This window comes from Gallus gallus, chromosome 11, assembly GCF_016699485.2.
Source record: "Gallus gallus isolate bGalGal1 chromosome 11, bGalGal1.mat.broiler.GRCg7b, whole genome shotgun sequence".
Classification (NCBI taxonomy): Eukaryota; Metazoa; Chordata; class Aves; order Galliformes; family Phasianidae; genus Gallus; species Gallus gallus.
In genome coordinates, this window is record NC_052542.1 from 17,495,678 (window position 1) to 17,510,562 (window position 14,885).

A 14,885-nucleotide genomic window follows, 5' to 3' on the forward strand; every position below is an offset into this window, starting at 1 on the left:
ATCAGCTGACGTTCATACTGATGCCTCTTAATCAGCTTATGAACTCCTTCTCGTAGAGTGAGAAAATAACTCCTCACACTCCCTCTTTTCACCCCCAGCATCAAGCAGGGGGATGACCTGTCAACCCCTCAGGCTGCCATTCACTACTAGAACACCCGCAGCAAGAGAAAGAAGGGGTCGAAAGAAGAGAGGTACTAGAAGGAAGCTTGCAAACAGGTGGGGGAGCAACTTTTTACAGGGTCTAATAGGGACAGAACAAGGGGGAATGGCTTTAAACTAAAAAGGGGGAAATACTGGTTACACAGAGGGTAGTGAGGAACTGGAACAGGTTGTCCAGAGAAGCTGGGGGTGCCCCATCCCTGGGGGTGCCCAAGGACAGGACGGAGGTGGTCCTGGACAGCCTGATCCGGTGGGTGGCAGCCAACCCATAGAAGGAGGTTGGAGCTCAACGATCTTTAAGGTCCCTCCCAACCTAAAGCCATTCTACGAGCCTAGGTTGAAAGTCACAGCAGGGTACCCCGCAGCAACGCCATCTCAGCGTGTGACCCACCTTATGGCAGCCCGGATAGGTCGCCATGGAGTTGAGGGTAGACGTGCTGGGATTCTTGCTGGTGCTGGCCATGATGTTCTGGATCTGGGTGAGCTCCTGCCTCAGCACCTGCTTCTGGTGGAAGCTGAAAGCGGGGTGGTTGGACGCCATGGTGAAGAGCAACAGGAACTCATCCCCGGTGCGGCCCTCGTTGAGCTGCAGCCCGTAGTTGTTGATGACGGAATCGATGTGAGTGAGGGTCCGGAAAAGGACCCCGGCAGCCTCGCGGTGGGCAGAGCCCAGCAGGGCGAGAGAGACCAGCAGTTTGCTGCGCACCACCTCGTCCGTCAGGTTGGTGAGGCTGCCCAGGTCGGCGGGGTTGTTGGCCTTGATCTCGGAGTCTCGCAGCGAGTGGTAATCCTTCCGAGCCAGGTCCTCCAGGCAGGCTCCCAGGAAACGCAGCTCCAGCGGGATGCACAGATCCAGCAGGCCGCACAGAAACTCCACTCGCTGCGGGGAGGGCAGCTCCGAGAACCAACGGTACACCCCGTCCCGCTGCAACCGCGGGCAGCGCTTCTCCACCATGGTGCTCCGCCGACCCCCGGCCCGCAGGGAGCACACCTGGGGAGCCCTCGCACCGCCCCCTCCGCGCTGCCGGCCGCTCCCCCGGGGGCTGAGGGGGCCCGGCGCTACGGAGCAGCCCCCCGCGGCGGGCAGGGCCCGGCCGAGGCCCCCCGAGGGCGGCCGCCGGGGGTGCAGGCCCGAGCGCTGAGGCGCGGCCTGGCCGCGGGGTCCCCGCCCGGCAGGCCCCGAGCAGGCCTCGGCGCTCCCTCACGGGGCGGTTCCTTCCCTCAGCCGCTCCATCCTCCGTCCGTTCCCGTCCCGGAGCGCAGGGCCTCCTCCGGTGCCGCCCCGGCGCACGCAACCGCGGGGAAAGAATCCCTCGTTGAAGGCAGCGCGGAGGCGGACGACGCGCGCACGCCACAACCAGCCCGCGGCGGAGGGATCCCGCGGTGAGGCGTCCCAGCCGGCACGGAGCGGGGAGGGGGGGAGAGAGAGAGAAAAGAAGGAGCGACCGAGCGCCTCCACTCCCGGCCTGACCCCGCGGCGAGGCCCCGCCCACCGGCCTGCCCATTGGCCCGGCCGGCTACTCGCGGCTGGTGATTGGCTGCCGGCGCGCTGCCCCCGCCTCCCTCCCCCTGTCAATCGCTAGAGGTAAGCGCCCGCTTAGCCCCGCCCCCTTCCGCTGATTGAATAGGGGAGGGGCGGCAGCGGGCGGCTTTTGTGTGGGGCCGCGGGCGGGCGGGCAGGTGAGGGGGGGGATGTGTACGCCCTGAAGGGCCGTGGTGACGGTGACAGTGGGGCTGTCTGCAACCAGAGTTGTTTTGGCCGTCGGCTTCCGAGTGGCGAAAACCCCCAGTACTGCTCGTTGGTCCCTTTCCTCATTCCCTTCTGGCGCATCGCAGCCCGTCAAACCGCATTCGTTGGGGTGCCGTCGAAACGCAGGGCCAGCAGCAGGCAGAAGCCCACTGGGGTCGCATAACGCCCCACATCGTGCAGCCCCGCTTCTGTGCGGCTCCAGCTGCGAGAGGGTCCTTGGAAGTGCCAGAGCCTCCCCCTGTTCTTTGCTTGCAAGCAACCCGTCGTGCAATGGGAACCACGCGGACTTCCTTTTCCTGCCATGCCCGGTATTGTCCCTCGGAGGAAGGGAGACGCAGAGGAAGCGCTCTCGGTCCCTTAGGAAGGGTTTGCATTGCGCTGAGTAGGGGGCCAGGCAGCCTGCGTGACGACACCGAGCCCTCTGGTGGCTTCATTGCCTCCATGGGCGTCTCTAACCCGTGCTGAGAACACCACGTTAAGGCAATCTCTAACCTGAAGTGCAGCGTGTGAACTGGGAGCCTTCCCTCAGATCGGCAGCAGCTTTGCACGAAGCCCTTGGAAGCCCAGAGGAGCGTGATGTATCATTCATTCCACCGCAGGACACCGAGAGGTCCTGGCTAGCCAGCAGGCAGGGCACAGCACCACCCCGAGCAAAGCAGATCAGCTTTGTGGCAGCTCGTGTCGCACCTATGCTGGATGGATGCAACTACTTCAGTCCTCACCTGTCAGCTGGAAGGTCTGGGTAGTTCTCACATGGCCTCGATGCTGCATCACAAGGAGCACGGCTGAAGGGCTTCTCCTCCCTTAAGCAGCACAGCAGAGCAACCTCAGCCACATCCAGCACCGTAATTCCATCTCTGTGTGCGTTGGACTCGGCGCAGCATTGCTGGAATGCCCAAAGGCGTAGGAAAATGAAGTTACCTGCTTCACACAGCACAACATCACATGGAAGAGGAGCTATTTCAGGGTATAATCCATCCACGGCGTGAAAAGGAGATGAGAATCTCTACCTATTGAAACGAAAGGGAGAACTCCATGTAAGCTGCTGGCTAAAGGCCTGTTGGATTGCCCAGCCCTACCGTGTGCCCAGAGCTTCCAGCCCACAGGGCTCCTTTCTCCCAGCCCTCCATATTCCTCTGCTTGTTTCAGGAAGCTCTTCAACGCTTGTCATAAAACAGGCAGAAGCATTGACCCATTTGGCATTTCAGGGCATCAGCGTTGTCCCCTCCTGGCTGCCCTCTTCCAAAAGCTCGCTCCCCATTCCCAAAACCCAAACTGCACACTTCTGACCACCCCGACGCCCACTTCTCCCATTCCCACAACCCCACAGGGCTGCAGTTTTCTGACCCCAAAGCTCTCTTTGCTGGCAGGACGCAGCGAGCAATGGCCTTGCGTGCCATCTGCGTTGTTATACGGAGGGGAAAGACAAACATTGCCACGGCGTGGAACACTGGAGCACTTCTGCGCACACGGGTTATTTCCTGTAAGGTTTCTCACAGATGCTGGGATTGGAACCCTTGCTTTTGAAAAACAAACAAACAAACCCCGGCTTTGAAGAGCGTGGAAAAAAAAAACCATGAGAAATAGAGAAAGTAACGTAAAAAAAAGAAAAAAAGAAAAGCCAGACGTCGGGCCGGCAGCATCCCTGGTCTTTCGCATGGTGAAAGGTTGGGATGGGGCTCGGAGGTGGCTGCAGATGGCAGCGATGTGCCGGGCGGGTGGCACTGCCCTCTGCCGGGCACACATCCCGACATCGGGGTTTGTCGGGTTGTTTTTCCTGCTGAAGGCATCGCCGATAGGGCTGCCCCCCCCCCCCCCCCCCCCCCGGGTTGCGGTTGCTCGGCCCCAGGAGATGCTCAGAGCCTTCTGGCTTCGCCTGGCTCCCCACGGGGATCGCCTCAGCACGAAAACCCACAGCCCCCGGACGCCAAAACACTGCCCCCGGCTTCCTTCCTCCTCAGGCATTCATCCCTGAAACCGCTGCAAAACAAACATCCTTGGCTTTCCCCGCCTCCCCCTTCCCACCATCCCCATCGCAGCCCCGCTATTCCCCCCCTACGTTAATCCCCCTCCCGGGAAAGTCCCATTTGGGTGACCCTTTGCAAAACGAGACCACATTGCAATCACTTTCCATTTCCTCGTCCCAGAGCTGCCACAGCTCCTTGCCATGGATCCAACCCCCCCATGGGTGCCCTCCCAGCAGCCCAGGATGGGTGCACAGCTCCCAGGGTGCAGTTGCTGTCCCACATCCGATGTCGGAATCAGCTGTTCTACAGCATTAATTTGGTCTTTGCTGCGGCCACATCTGGAAAATAAAGTCTGGAAGTGTTTACTTGAATGTTCCAGTGACATTCCTTGGGGTGTTTTCATATCACATCCCTCCCCTCTTGGCTTTGGGTTGGAACTGCACTTACCAGCTTGATCCCTTCAAGGAGAAAGCGCAAGGAAGAAAGGAGCATGCACAAATGTTTACCAAAAATCAATATTCAGTGTTTCTTTGCAGTGTTTAGAACCCGTGCTACACTTGCTAGCTGCAAAACTATCAGCTCGGTGAGAGGTAATGCCATGTGCCCTCCCTGCTACCTGCCCTGCGCTTCAAACCCCTGTGCAAACATCCTATATTGACATGCTGAGACGTGTGCTGCAGTGGCACGCTGGGTTATTTCCTGAAGAAGCCCACAAATAACTCCTGAACGACAACCAGAATGAGAAGACTGGGGTTGGTTCACGGGCAATTCATGAATAGGGAAAAAAAAAAAAGAGATGAAATTAGCTGAATGAACCGCTCGTTATGCATTATTCAGCCAGCTGTACTAATTAGTGCCTTAAGGACTGATCCTGTTCCCACTGCAGCCAACTCCAAAACTCCTTTTGATTTCAGTGGGAGCAGGAAGGAGCCCTCGGAGAATGGGCGTGATGCCTGCTTCCTCTGCAGTGCCTCTTCTTTCCAGTGTTACTCATTGATTCCAACTTCTTTGTGTCTTACCTTCGAAGGGCTGCTTCTCCACTGCGTGATGATCGTTTGATTGCAGGATAAGAGAAGCACCAGCAGACCCACAGCTTGTGTCTTGGAAGGAACCTTTAAAGGCCATCTGCTCCAACTCCCCAGCATCGAGCAGGGACACCTACAGCTCCATCAGGTGCTCAGAGCCCCAACTACTTGACCTCCATTGAGCCACTGACCACCACTCGCTGGGTACCACCTCACAACCAGTTCCTCACCCACCAAACAATTCTACCCATCAAATCCACATCTTTCTGATTTGGAGAGAAGGATGCTATGGGGGAAGTTGTGTCAAAGGCCCAACTGAACTCCGGATAGGTGACAGATGACACTGGTGACTCTTCCCTTGCCCACTGACACAGTTGAGCCACTGTAGAATGGCACTGGGTTGGTCATGGCTTGGTTATCCCGTATCACCTCCCTCTCTTCCACGTGTGTAACTTCCAGGAGGATCTGCTCCGTGATCTTTCCAGGCACAGAGGAGAGACTGACAGATCAGCAGCCCCACGTCAGCATTACATGGGTTTTCCCAAAGCCCACCTCTGTGCCAGCAGACCGTACCTTCCCATAGTTCTGCCAGGGGAGCAGCAGTGGGTGCTGCCAGTGGGTTCCCTCGCTGCAGGGGCTGCAGCACCACTCAGCCTGGAGGAATCTCCCCAGCCCCACTCCTTGGGCTCCTCTCCACAGACTGCCTAAAATGGGTATAAAAGAGCCTTCCAGTGGAATTTATTTTCCTCTTAAGACCATCCTTAAAATAACAAACAGAAGAGAACCGGTGGCACGCAGTACATCTGTTTGAATAACACGGACCTTCTGTCTGCAGCAGAGGAAACTCTAAATAACTCCTTGATTTGTGTTTCCTTTCTTCTCCTTCCTCATCTCCTCCTCCTCCTCACTACTGTCTACAAATCTGTTCTGTGAGCTCCAAGCCTCCAATTCCCTCTCCCTGACGAGCTTGTTTGTATGCCATGTGATAGCTATTTAATTTCCTCCCTGCTCCCAACACAGCTCGTATTTACCCTTCCTTCTGGGATTGCAGCTCTGTTTACGAGGTGGTGTGGAGAGGTGAGGGCAGCTCTCCTTTGGGTCCTGCACCCCAAATTCCTGCCCTCTGACCGTGACCCACAGCAATCCCACCTCAGGGAAGCAATTAGGATTGAGAGCTGTGCTTCAGGTTAGCACACATCAAGTCCTTCCCTAAATAGGGACGGCACACACAGCAGAGCCATGGGGTCACTGTATGGCAGCAGCATGCGATGAGAATGGGGTTATGAGGGTCTGCTCCAGTCTTGGCTGCTTCATTGCTTCCCCAGAAGGACTGGGGCTGTGAAAGTGGCTGAAGGCCACCTCTTGTTTGTAAGAAACACACTGAAATGCAGAGCTGTGCCAAGCAGAGACTGTGGGGCACCATATCCAACGACCCTACAGACATCAGTGCCACCCTGGGTAAGGCAGGGCCATACTGGGTGCTGTGCTTGGTGCCTTTGAACAAAGGAAAACCACCATCCAAACCGAGCTGGGAACCATCATTTCCTCATTAAACACATTTCCTTCCAGCACTGAGCCCTTCGCTTCGTCACCACACGCGATTCCTCAAAGCCCTCGTAGCTAATATCACAACTATAGATCCAGGGCTTATTTATAGCCCCGAACTCCGCAGAGAGCTGTGTGCTTTGTTGCTGTGGAAACCCGGAGTCTAAAAGTAAAAGAATTTTAACGGGATTTGAGAAGCCAGCTGCCCAATTCCAGCAGCAGCCTTCGCTCCCAGAGCTCTGCCTTCAGCTCCCCAATAAAATGCATCCCCCCATGCTCAGCAATGCCAAGGGACAGCAGACCTCCGTGGGTTTCTGTCACCTGGCAGCCCCAGTTTTGCTCTGCCAGCAATGGCACGTTGGCCAAGCTCGGGGCACTTTGCTGTTTTCTTCTGCTGTCTTTTGCTGGAGCTTTTCGCTGAAGGGAAGCACCACCTTTGCCCTGTTTGCATCTGGCAGCAAACCCAGAGCTTCGGCGCTGGCATGGATGTGTCAGCTCCCACCTACAGCCTGCACCCTCCCCAAGCAAGGCAGTGTCTGGGTAGGGCAGTGCATGGGACAGAGCCCCTGGGGCTGCCATTTCTGCAGGGCCCAACTTGGGATCTGCACGCCGACCCCAAAATCCTGATCCCAAAACCCAAACATCCTTCCACTGAGGATGCAGGAATACCACCTACGTGGCCTTTTCCATGCCTCTGAAAGGCCAGCAGGACCCCCGCCAAAGGGCTGTGTATGGGACCTCAGCTACCTGCATCACATCCTAGCAAGCAGAGAGCTTTAAAAATAATAAATAAAATAAGCAACATCTGATCCAAGCAGCAATTCTGTTCAGCTCCAGAGCACGCTGGCCAAGATTCAGCTGCCAAGCTTGGAAAAATAAGCCCCAAAACACCACCAAGGGAAGGACCGGCCATATAACACGGTTAGCCCAATAGCACATGTCTCACATTCACAACCAAGGCACAAATGTCAGAGCTGATCAGCTCCTGCCTCTCATTTCCATAAGTAAAGCAGCAGTTCTGGGCTCGGGGCTGTGGCTCCTTCCCTGCACAGCCCTGACATTTGCTCAGCTCATGCTGTGGGTCCGCACTGGTGTGAGCTGTATCTCACCCAGCTGGGAGTGATTACTGGGGTATTAAATTAAAAATAGAAAGGCAGGCTGGCAGAACAGCAAGTCAGTGACTTGTCTTTTCCATTAGAGGGTGCCAGGAACCTACTATTGCTGCAGACCCCAGAAATCATGGGAAATGTGACTCTATCCTGTACGTTCTGGGACAGGCCAAATCCATGTCCTTTTCGGCACCCAGTCCTCAGCCTGCCTAAGCACAGCGACCTGATGGCCACACTGAAATGTGGGGAAGGGCTGATGTGGCAGCTGTGATTTGGATCATTGATCCCCAGGAAAGGAGGATTCCAGCCCAGCCCAGCAGCTGGGAAGTACTGGGGTGTCTCCTGCATCCCATGTGAAGGTGTGTTCTGAAACAACTCAACCAGGCACGGGCTTTCTTTCCACACTGTCTGGGATTCTGGGTGCTGTTTGAACATCAAAGGAAAATAACCATTAAGAAAATATAGCATTAACCACAAAAAGTGTGTGTGTGTGGGGGGGGGGGGGGGGGGGGAAATGGGTGTAGCCTTAGTAGGTGATGCTCCAGGAAAGACTGTCTCATGGCTATCAATCACTTGTTATGTTTGGATCGAGTGACTCCCAAACCACTCAGAGAACATGGCCTTCTCCTCTCAACAGAGATGTTGCTAAACTATTAGCAGTGACTACAGGGCTGAGCTCCAGGAGGAGGCTGGTCTGGTCCTCCTGGTGCACCCCATGCCAGGAATCACGTCTGGTTGACACATGATGCAATAGGTCACAGAAGAGCAGTGAGACAGTCTGGGACAGCAAGCCTGCAATAAAAGCACACTTGGCCAAGGGCTGCATTTTGCTGAGGCCATCTTTCTGGTCACAGTATTACAAGGATGGGAAGCATTTGGCTGGGGCCCACGGGGAGCTCTTACTGCTCTCTTCCTGCTGTGCTGAGGGCCCCTTCCACACCCCTGCTGTGCTCCTGTTTCATAAGGCTGGAATAGCAAACTGCTGGGCTGCAATTCATAGGAACAGCAACTCGTGGAAATAAGCACTCAAGGATGGTATCATCTTATGCTGCGGGGACGTCTTCCTTCCCAAAGTGATCCCAAAGCATTTTATGGAGTAAATATAAACCAAGGGTATTTAGGGAGGAGCATGGGGTGCATGGCTCAGTGCAGCGCTTTGGGGCAGGAAGGGAAAATCCCCACAGCACTGGAATGGGATTTTGTGCTGCACAGCAGTGGGCAAACGTGGGGCTTGGTTGGGGAAGCAAACATAGGAAATACTTGAGGTGGAGGTAAACCCATAGCTGCCATCCTTGAATGCTACTCTAGCATGGGAGATTCGTGCACAGATGTAGGGATGGGTCCTGCTGGGACAGAGCACACGAGGGGGAGCAGATGATGCTCTGCTACACTCAGCGCTGGGTATGGAGCGACAGGACAGCAAATCCAGAGCTGAATATTCAAACTGAAGGCTCAGTAGAGCTGGCAATTAACTGGGTGCCTGCAGCTGACCTTACAGAAATAACCTGGAGACTTTCTCTCCAGAGTTAGACTTGAGCCCCTCTGTAACACTACAGGAAGCATAGCAATGACAGCATAGTAACAAAGTCCCAGGCTGCAGCAGAGGAGAACATGCTCAAATGCAACAGCTGTGGGCACAGAGATAAAGGAAAGAATTGACTTACCTTCAGAAGGCCTCAGAGAGAGAGAGGGATCTCCAGCAAGACACCCTCACCTTCACTGCCAACCCTTAAATGTGCTCTGGGAAGGAGTGGATCCTGGCTGTAGCCCTTCTGGTCACTCAGGTACATTGCATGCACCTGAGCTGCCCTGGACTGGCCCTGCCTTCCCACCAGGTGCTCCATCACTGCTTCAAGCTGTGACTTAGCATTTCCACTACACCCTTACTGTCAAAATCCAGCCCTCAGTATGCTGCTCTGCTCACTGAGGAAGGTGCCAGGTTGGGGTGCTGGAGACAAGAAAGAAACTGAAGCTGATATTCATTTGGCGCTGTAATTCTCCGAACCCTCAGCTGCATGGGTTTCAGGGGGCTCCCCACCTCCCGTTGCGTCTGCAATGAGCAAAGCCACGTTTTCCCCCATGCCAGAGGATTTCCCAGTGCCAATACTGATGGGATGCTGTGCTGGCAGGACCAAGGTGTGCCTTCCATCACAGTGAAAACCGAAACATCTTTTTCTGCTCCATCCCTGCCGCCTCCTTTGTACCGTGACAGTGATGGCTGGCCTAATCTGGTGCTTTCAGATTCTCAAGCCTTGATTTCTGCCTGTCTCGCCATCCTAGGGCGACGTTCCTTTATCCCTCACCCTCTCTTTCATTCCTGGATTATCCCACGTTAATAGGCGCCGTGTAATACCGCCGGTTGTGAACCGCTCCTGAATGCTGCTCACTGATTCCTTAAGCAGATCTCGAAACCCCATGAATCCAGTTTTGAGTTTCCTGGAGCTTCAGGTAGGATGGCTTTCCACTCCAGCTTTTGGGCAGCAAAGGAGTTCCGTGTGTTCAGGCACTCTAGATATGCTAGCCCAGATTGCAAAGCGCTTAGATGCCCTAAAAAACGGGACTTAAAAAGGAAAGCTTTTTTGAAAACCTACATAAATATGGGCTAAATCCCAACGTAGCTGTTTGTCTGCTCAGAAAAAAAAACACATCCTCACTGTTGCATGGTTGTATTTCATAAGAATAGAGTAGGAGCAACGTCAACTCTTTCACATCGCCGTGTCTTCTTGCTTCAATGAAAGACATCTCTTCTTTGTTATGAATTATAAATCTCTATTGCTACAGTCCAAACAATTCTGGGAAACTACTGCCACTGGCTTTCTGAGCACGGTGAAATACACTGCCCTTACAATCTGCAGTGCTCAAAGCATTTCCAAACATTCATTATTCACATAGAAATAAGTACATCAGCATCTCCATTAAACTGAAAACATAATCCCGTCTGTCTAATCTGGTGCCAAATTACCTCGGAGCTGAGTTGGTTGCCGGGTGTCCATAGTTTGGTGCATGCTGGGCTTTGCTGAGGATGGCGAGTGGCAGGGAGGAGAACCTGCCCCGAAATCAGACAACCCATGTGCTGGCTGACAGATGCTGAAGGGGCAGCGCAGGTGATGGAGAGCAAAACGTGGCCCCTGCCTCAGTTTTCCCCTTGGCAAAATCTGATTTTGGTTCTCAGCCCCATGGAGCATGAGAAAAACAGAAAGCCAATGGCCAACGCGTGCAACCCTTGGCTCCAGAAGTTATAGAACCATAGGTTGGTTTGTGTTGGATGGGACCTCTGAAGGCCATGTGGTCCCACTGCCTGCAATGAACAGGGACAGCCACGGCTCCATCAGTGCTCAGAGCCCCTCCAGCCTGACTGTGGGTGCCTGCAGGGATGGGGCATCCACCACCTCTGGGCAGCCTGTGCCACTGCTTAAACTCATGGGGGTTTATGAGAGCTCTCAGAATTAAAAAAATAAAAAAAAAAAGGGTTTTTATGTCCATCATTTCTAGAAAACAGTCCCCAAACAACAGCAAAGATTCCCCAAATTGTGTATTCTTTTAATATCTCATGCAGGTCAGAGCCCATCTCAGGACCGGTGGGTATGGCTTTCCCATCAGATTTGGGTTCCCCGGCCTTTCCACCAGCAGCAGGCAGAGCAGGCAGGGCACAGCGTGGTGATGGAGACGGAGACCAGCACGCCGAATGGCTTCCCAAAGCAGGTCTCTTCTGCTCACATTATGTCAGCTGCATTTCCTGACAAAACCAGCGGGAACACACGGGTGACAGATGTCCCATAATTATCGGCAGCGCTCCCACTCCTTGGTCTCAGACAGAGAATTCAAAGGTTTGAAACAGGCAAAGGCTGGGCTCCGTTGGGTTAAGGCTGGCTGCTTTGGTTGTGTTTACGAGCAGCTTTCAGCTACAGAAAATTGGTCAGGCTGGGTTTTGGCCAGGCTGGGTTTTGTGCTGTGCCAAGGTGGACACCAGGCGGAGTAGTGGGGTAGCAATCTGAAATAGGGTTTGTATTCGGGGTTGGAGCCAGGGGTTGGCCTCAATGAGCCAATGGGTCTCTTCTAACCTGTGAAAATAGGGAGGGATGTGGATGTGGGTGGCTGCGATGCTGAGTCCCTTTGGGTAGACTATAGGGTAGACTAGACTTTGCTGCTGCTATGGGAGAGGTTTGCCCCCTGGGATGGGAAGGGCAAGGCAAAGGGTTGGGTTTTATAGTGAGCAAGCAGCTCACACATTTATAGTACGGCGATCTGGTAAAATAAGAGCAAGTCAGACCTCGGGGTTTGAAGACAACAGAGAAACCACAGTGTTTTCCATTGGGTTCATTTTCAGCTTCCAAGATCTCAGTGCCATCCACTTGTCATCCAAGACGGCAAGAGCCATCTCCATCCTTCCGCACGGCGTTGCACTCAAACCAGGGGTCTGCTCCTGCAAGCAGAACACCAGCATGAGGAGAAGCTGTGGCCACAGTTCCCCCACTCCCCAGCTCCTTCTGTGGGCGATGCAGGAGGGTATCAGCCCCGGGAAGGACACATCTGACACCCAGGGAGAAGGCATCGCACCGCGCTCCGTGCTGCCGGCGCTCGGCTCCTCTCCTCCCATGTGCTCATTGATCAGGATCAGCTTCTTTGCTGCTGTTTTTGTGCCTCTTGATTTCCACACGGAAACTGGCTCTATTTTTACCCGGCTAAAGCTGATTAGATTTGCAGTAATTGGCAGGATAAACAGCCACATACTGTATGCAGCAGGTTAATGCGATACATTCGGTGACCAGTAAATGCACTTAGCCCATGGCCAGCACAAAGAAGACAATCAAGGTAATTTATTGCCCACATGCCTGTAACATGCCCATTAGCCATCTCTGTCCTTCCTCTCTCTGCAAACCAATTTCCCCTGTGAGACAGTGAGCGCAGTTACTGCAGGACGCAAAACCTTCCGTCATTTTCTCCTAAGCTCTTTGCGAACCGGTATTAAACCCAAGGACACTCAGGAGTTTCTCTTTCTGGTTCACCCAGGTCTTGACTTTTGTTGACCTGAGAGGGATTATTAGCACTGAAGCAGCCACATATTAAAAAAGAGAAATGCTGCTTACAACTCGGAGGCTGACCTCCTTCAAGTAATGTAATTTCCAGCCGTTTCAATCACTTTCATAAGCTGCAATCTACCGGAAGATTAGCAGCAGTCCTGCTTGCTGCAGCATCATTCTGGTCTTTAATTGGTTCGGGGGTAATTTAGCTAGAGACCAAGCAGATAGGAGAAAACCTGGGGACAACATCGAGTGATGGTTTGCTCCCGGAATTCAATTAAGAGGAGGAGGAAATGAGCAGGAAGCAGAAATGAAAATCAAGCAGACATCCGAGGCTGTGGACTCCAACCCAGTGCCTTCAGACCTTGGGGGCACGTGGGCACTGCTTGGTGTCGGCAAGGAACCATCTGTGTGACCACCAATATTCCAATAGTCAGAAAGCTGGAAGGACTGCACCGGCACAGCCGCCTCTCCCTGACAAACCTGTAACTCCTCGGTTAGTTTGCCACCACTGTTCTTCCCTGAGCCGCTGTTCACCATTCATTGCCTTACCCTCCATTCATTGTCTTACCCTTCGTTCATTCTTGGCCCATCAGGTTGGGTGTTGGGTCACACCTCTCATCAGGGATCCCACCCAGGATAAAAGCCTTGGGATCTTTGGTGCCCATTCTGACACTATCCTTGGTGGGTGCAGTGCTGACCTTCCCCCAGCACTCTGCTGCTGTTGGTGACTGTTCTGAGACCTGCTGGGAATCCCCATTCATTCTTTAGACAGCTCTTCTTGGCCACCTCCCATACAGCTCGTGCAGGTTATTCAGATCCACAGGTTCACAGCTCTCATCGTGCCTCCTCTGTGCCCTTGGAAAGTGATTCGTCATGGAACCATAAAATGGCCTGGGTTGAAAAGGACCACAATGCTCATCCAGTTCCAACCCCCTGCTATGTGCAGGGTCGCCAACCAGCAGCCCAGGCTGCCCAGAGCCACATCCAGCCTGGCCTTGAATGCCTGCAGGGATGGGGCATCCACAACCCCGTCGGCACCTTGTCTCTTCTCAACCAGATACCAGGAGGAAACTTGCACTGAGCATTTCTACATCACTGATAAATCCCTCATTTCTGTAGTATTGGCCCAACATTAATGTGAGATTCTTGAAAATCTTGGAAATTTTCCTTCTGCCTTTAATTTCCCCCTGCATCTGAGGTCTATTAATTACTAACAGTTTCCCTTTCCTTCTTTTTCTATGTTTATATTTTATGTGTTGGTCTTGGCGGCTCTTTCACTTCCTTTCCATGCCACGCTGTGTTTCCTAACAAAGATTTCTGTCTGCATTACTGCTTTGGGGGTTAAATATTCTTAAAGGCTTCTCCCTTTCCAGCACGTTTTTCATCTGAATTCTTTCCCCACATTGATTTGACTTGTAATTATTTTCTGCTTTGTGAAACGGGACCTTTTAAAGTGCCGACTATATCTATATATGTATATATACGTGTATGTATAAAACTGCTTTGAAGCTTTACTTCATTTGCACATAACAAATGTAATCAAGTGATTGCTCATGCCAAGTTCAGGGAGAAATCCATCTCCACCTGTCAGGGTGAGGTACAGCGGGGAAACCCCCCATGTTGGAGGCAGTATTTTGTCATTAGGAAATTCCTGTCTTCCCTTTTTTCAGAAATCCTGAGGGTATTTTAACACTGGCAGCTGAAGACCCCCGGTGTGCATCGCTCGGCCCCTGGTGGTCACAGGGGCTTCATTAGATATCGTGGATGCGGCTGCTTGAAGAAGCAGACGGTGCTGAGTCCCTGCAGCAGAGCGGAGGTCCGTTGGAGATCTCGTGTTTTATTTCCTGGGATATTCACCCACAAACACTCTACATCAGTTTTTTTTTCTGTGTGACCAATGAGTTGAAGCCACCTTTGGATGCTGCTTCCAGGTCTGGCGTGGAGCATCTCTCCCACCTTGCAGGGCAGCAGGGAGTGGAGATATCCCTGGGGATCTTCACATCCTTCCATCCTTCCCAATGGATTTTAGTTGATTTCCAGTGAATGCGAATGTGAACCATTCCCTTTGTTCCTCCCTCACGTGTTACCAGGCTGCCATGCTCCCAGCTTGGCTGGAGCCCCCATGAGTTTTCCCTTTGAGGAGGTCAGCTCAGCCCCATGGCCGGACGCATCCATGCTCAGTGGGCATGGCAGTGATGGGCTGGGGTTGGACACAATGACCTCAGTGGTCTTTTCCAACCTTAACGACTCTACGGCTCCATGAAAGCACAAAGCTGCTGAGATGGCATTCCTGAGAAGGCTGAGCC

At 53.4% G+C, this 14,885-nt stretch overlaps 1 protein-coding gene across 1 annotated transcript in view; it reads right to left on the bottom strand.

Annotated features, from left to right (window-relative positions):
* The window catches only part of ZCCHC14 (zinc finger CCHC-type containing 14), a 44,541-nt gene extending 42,964 nt beyond the window's left edge, over positions 1 to 1,577 (bottom strand). Inside the window, exon 1 of the mRNA XM_015292651.4 lies at positions 551 to 1,577. Within this exon, the coding sequence (XP_015148137.2) occupies positions 551 to 1,114 (564 nt within the window). The 5' untranslated portion in view covers positions 1,115 to 1,577. The remainder of the gene's footprint in view (positions 1 to 550) is intronic.
* Positions 1,578 to 14,885: the final 13,308 nt, after the last annotated feature.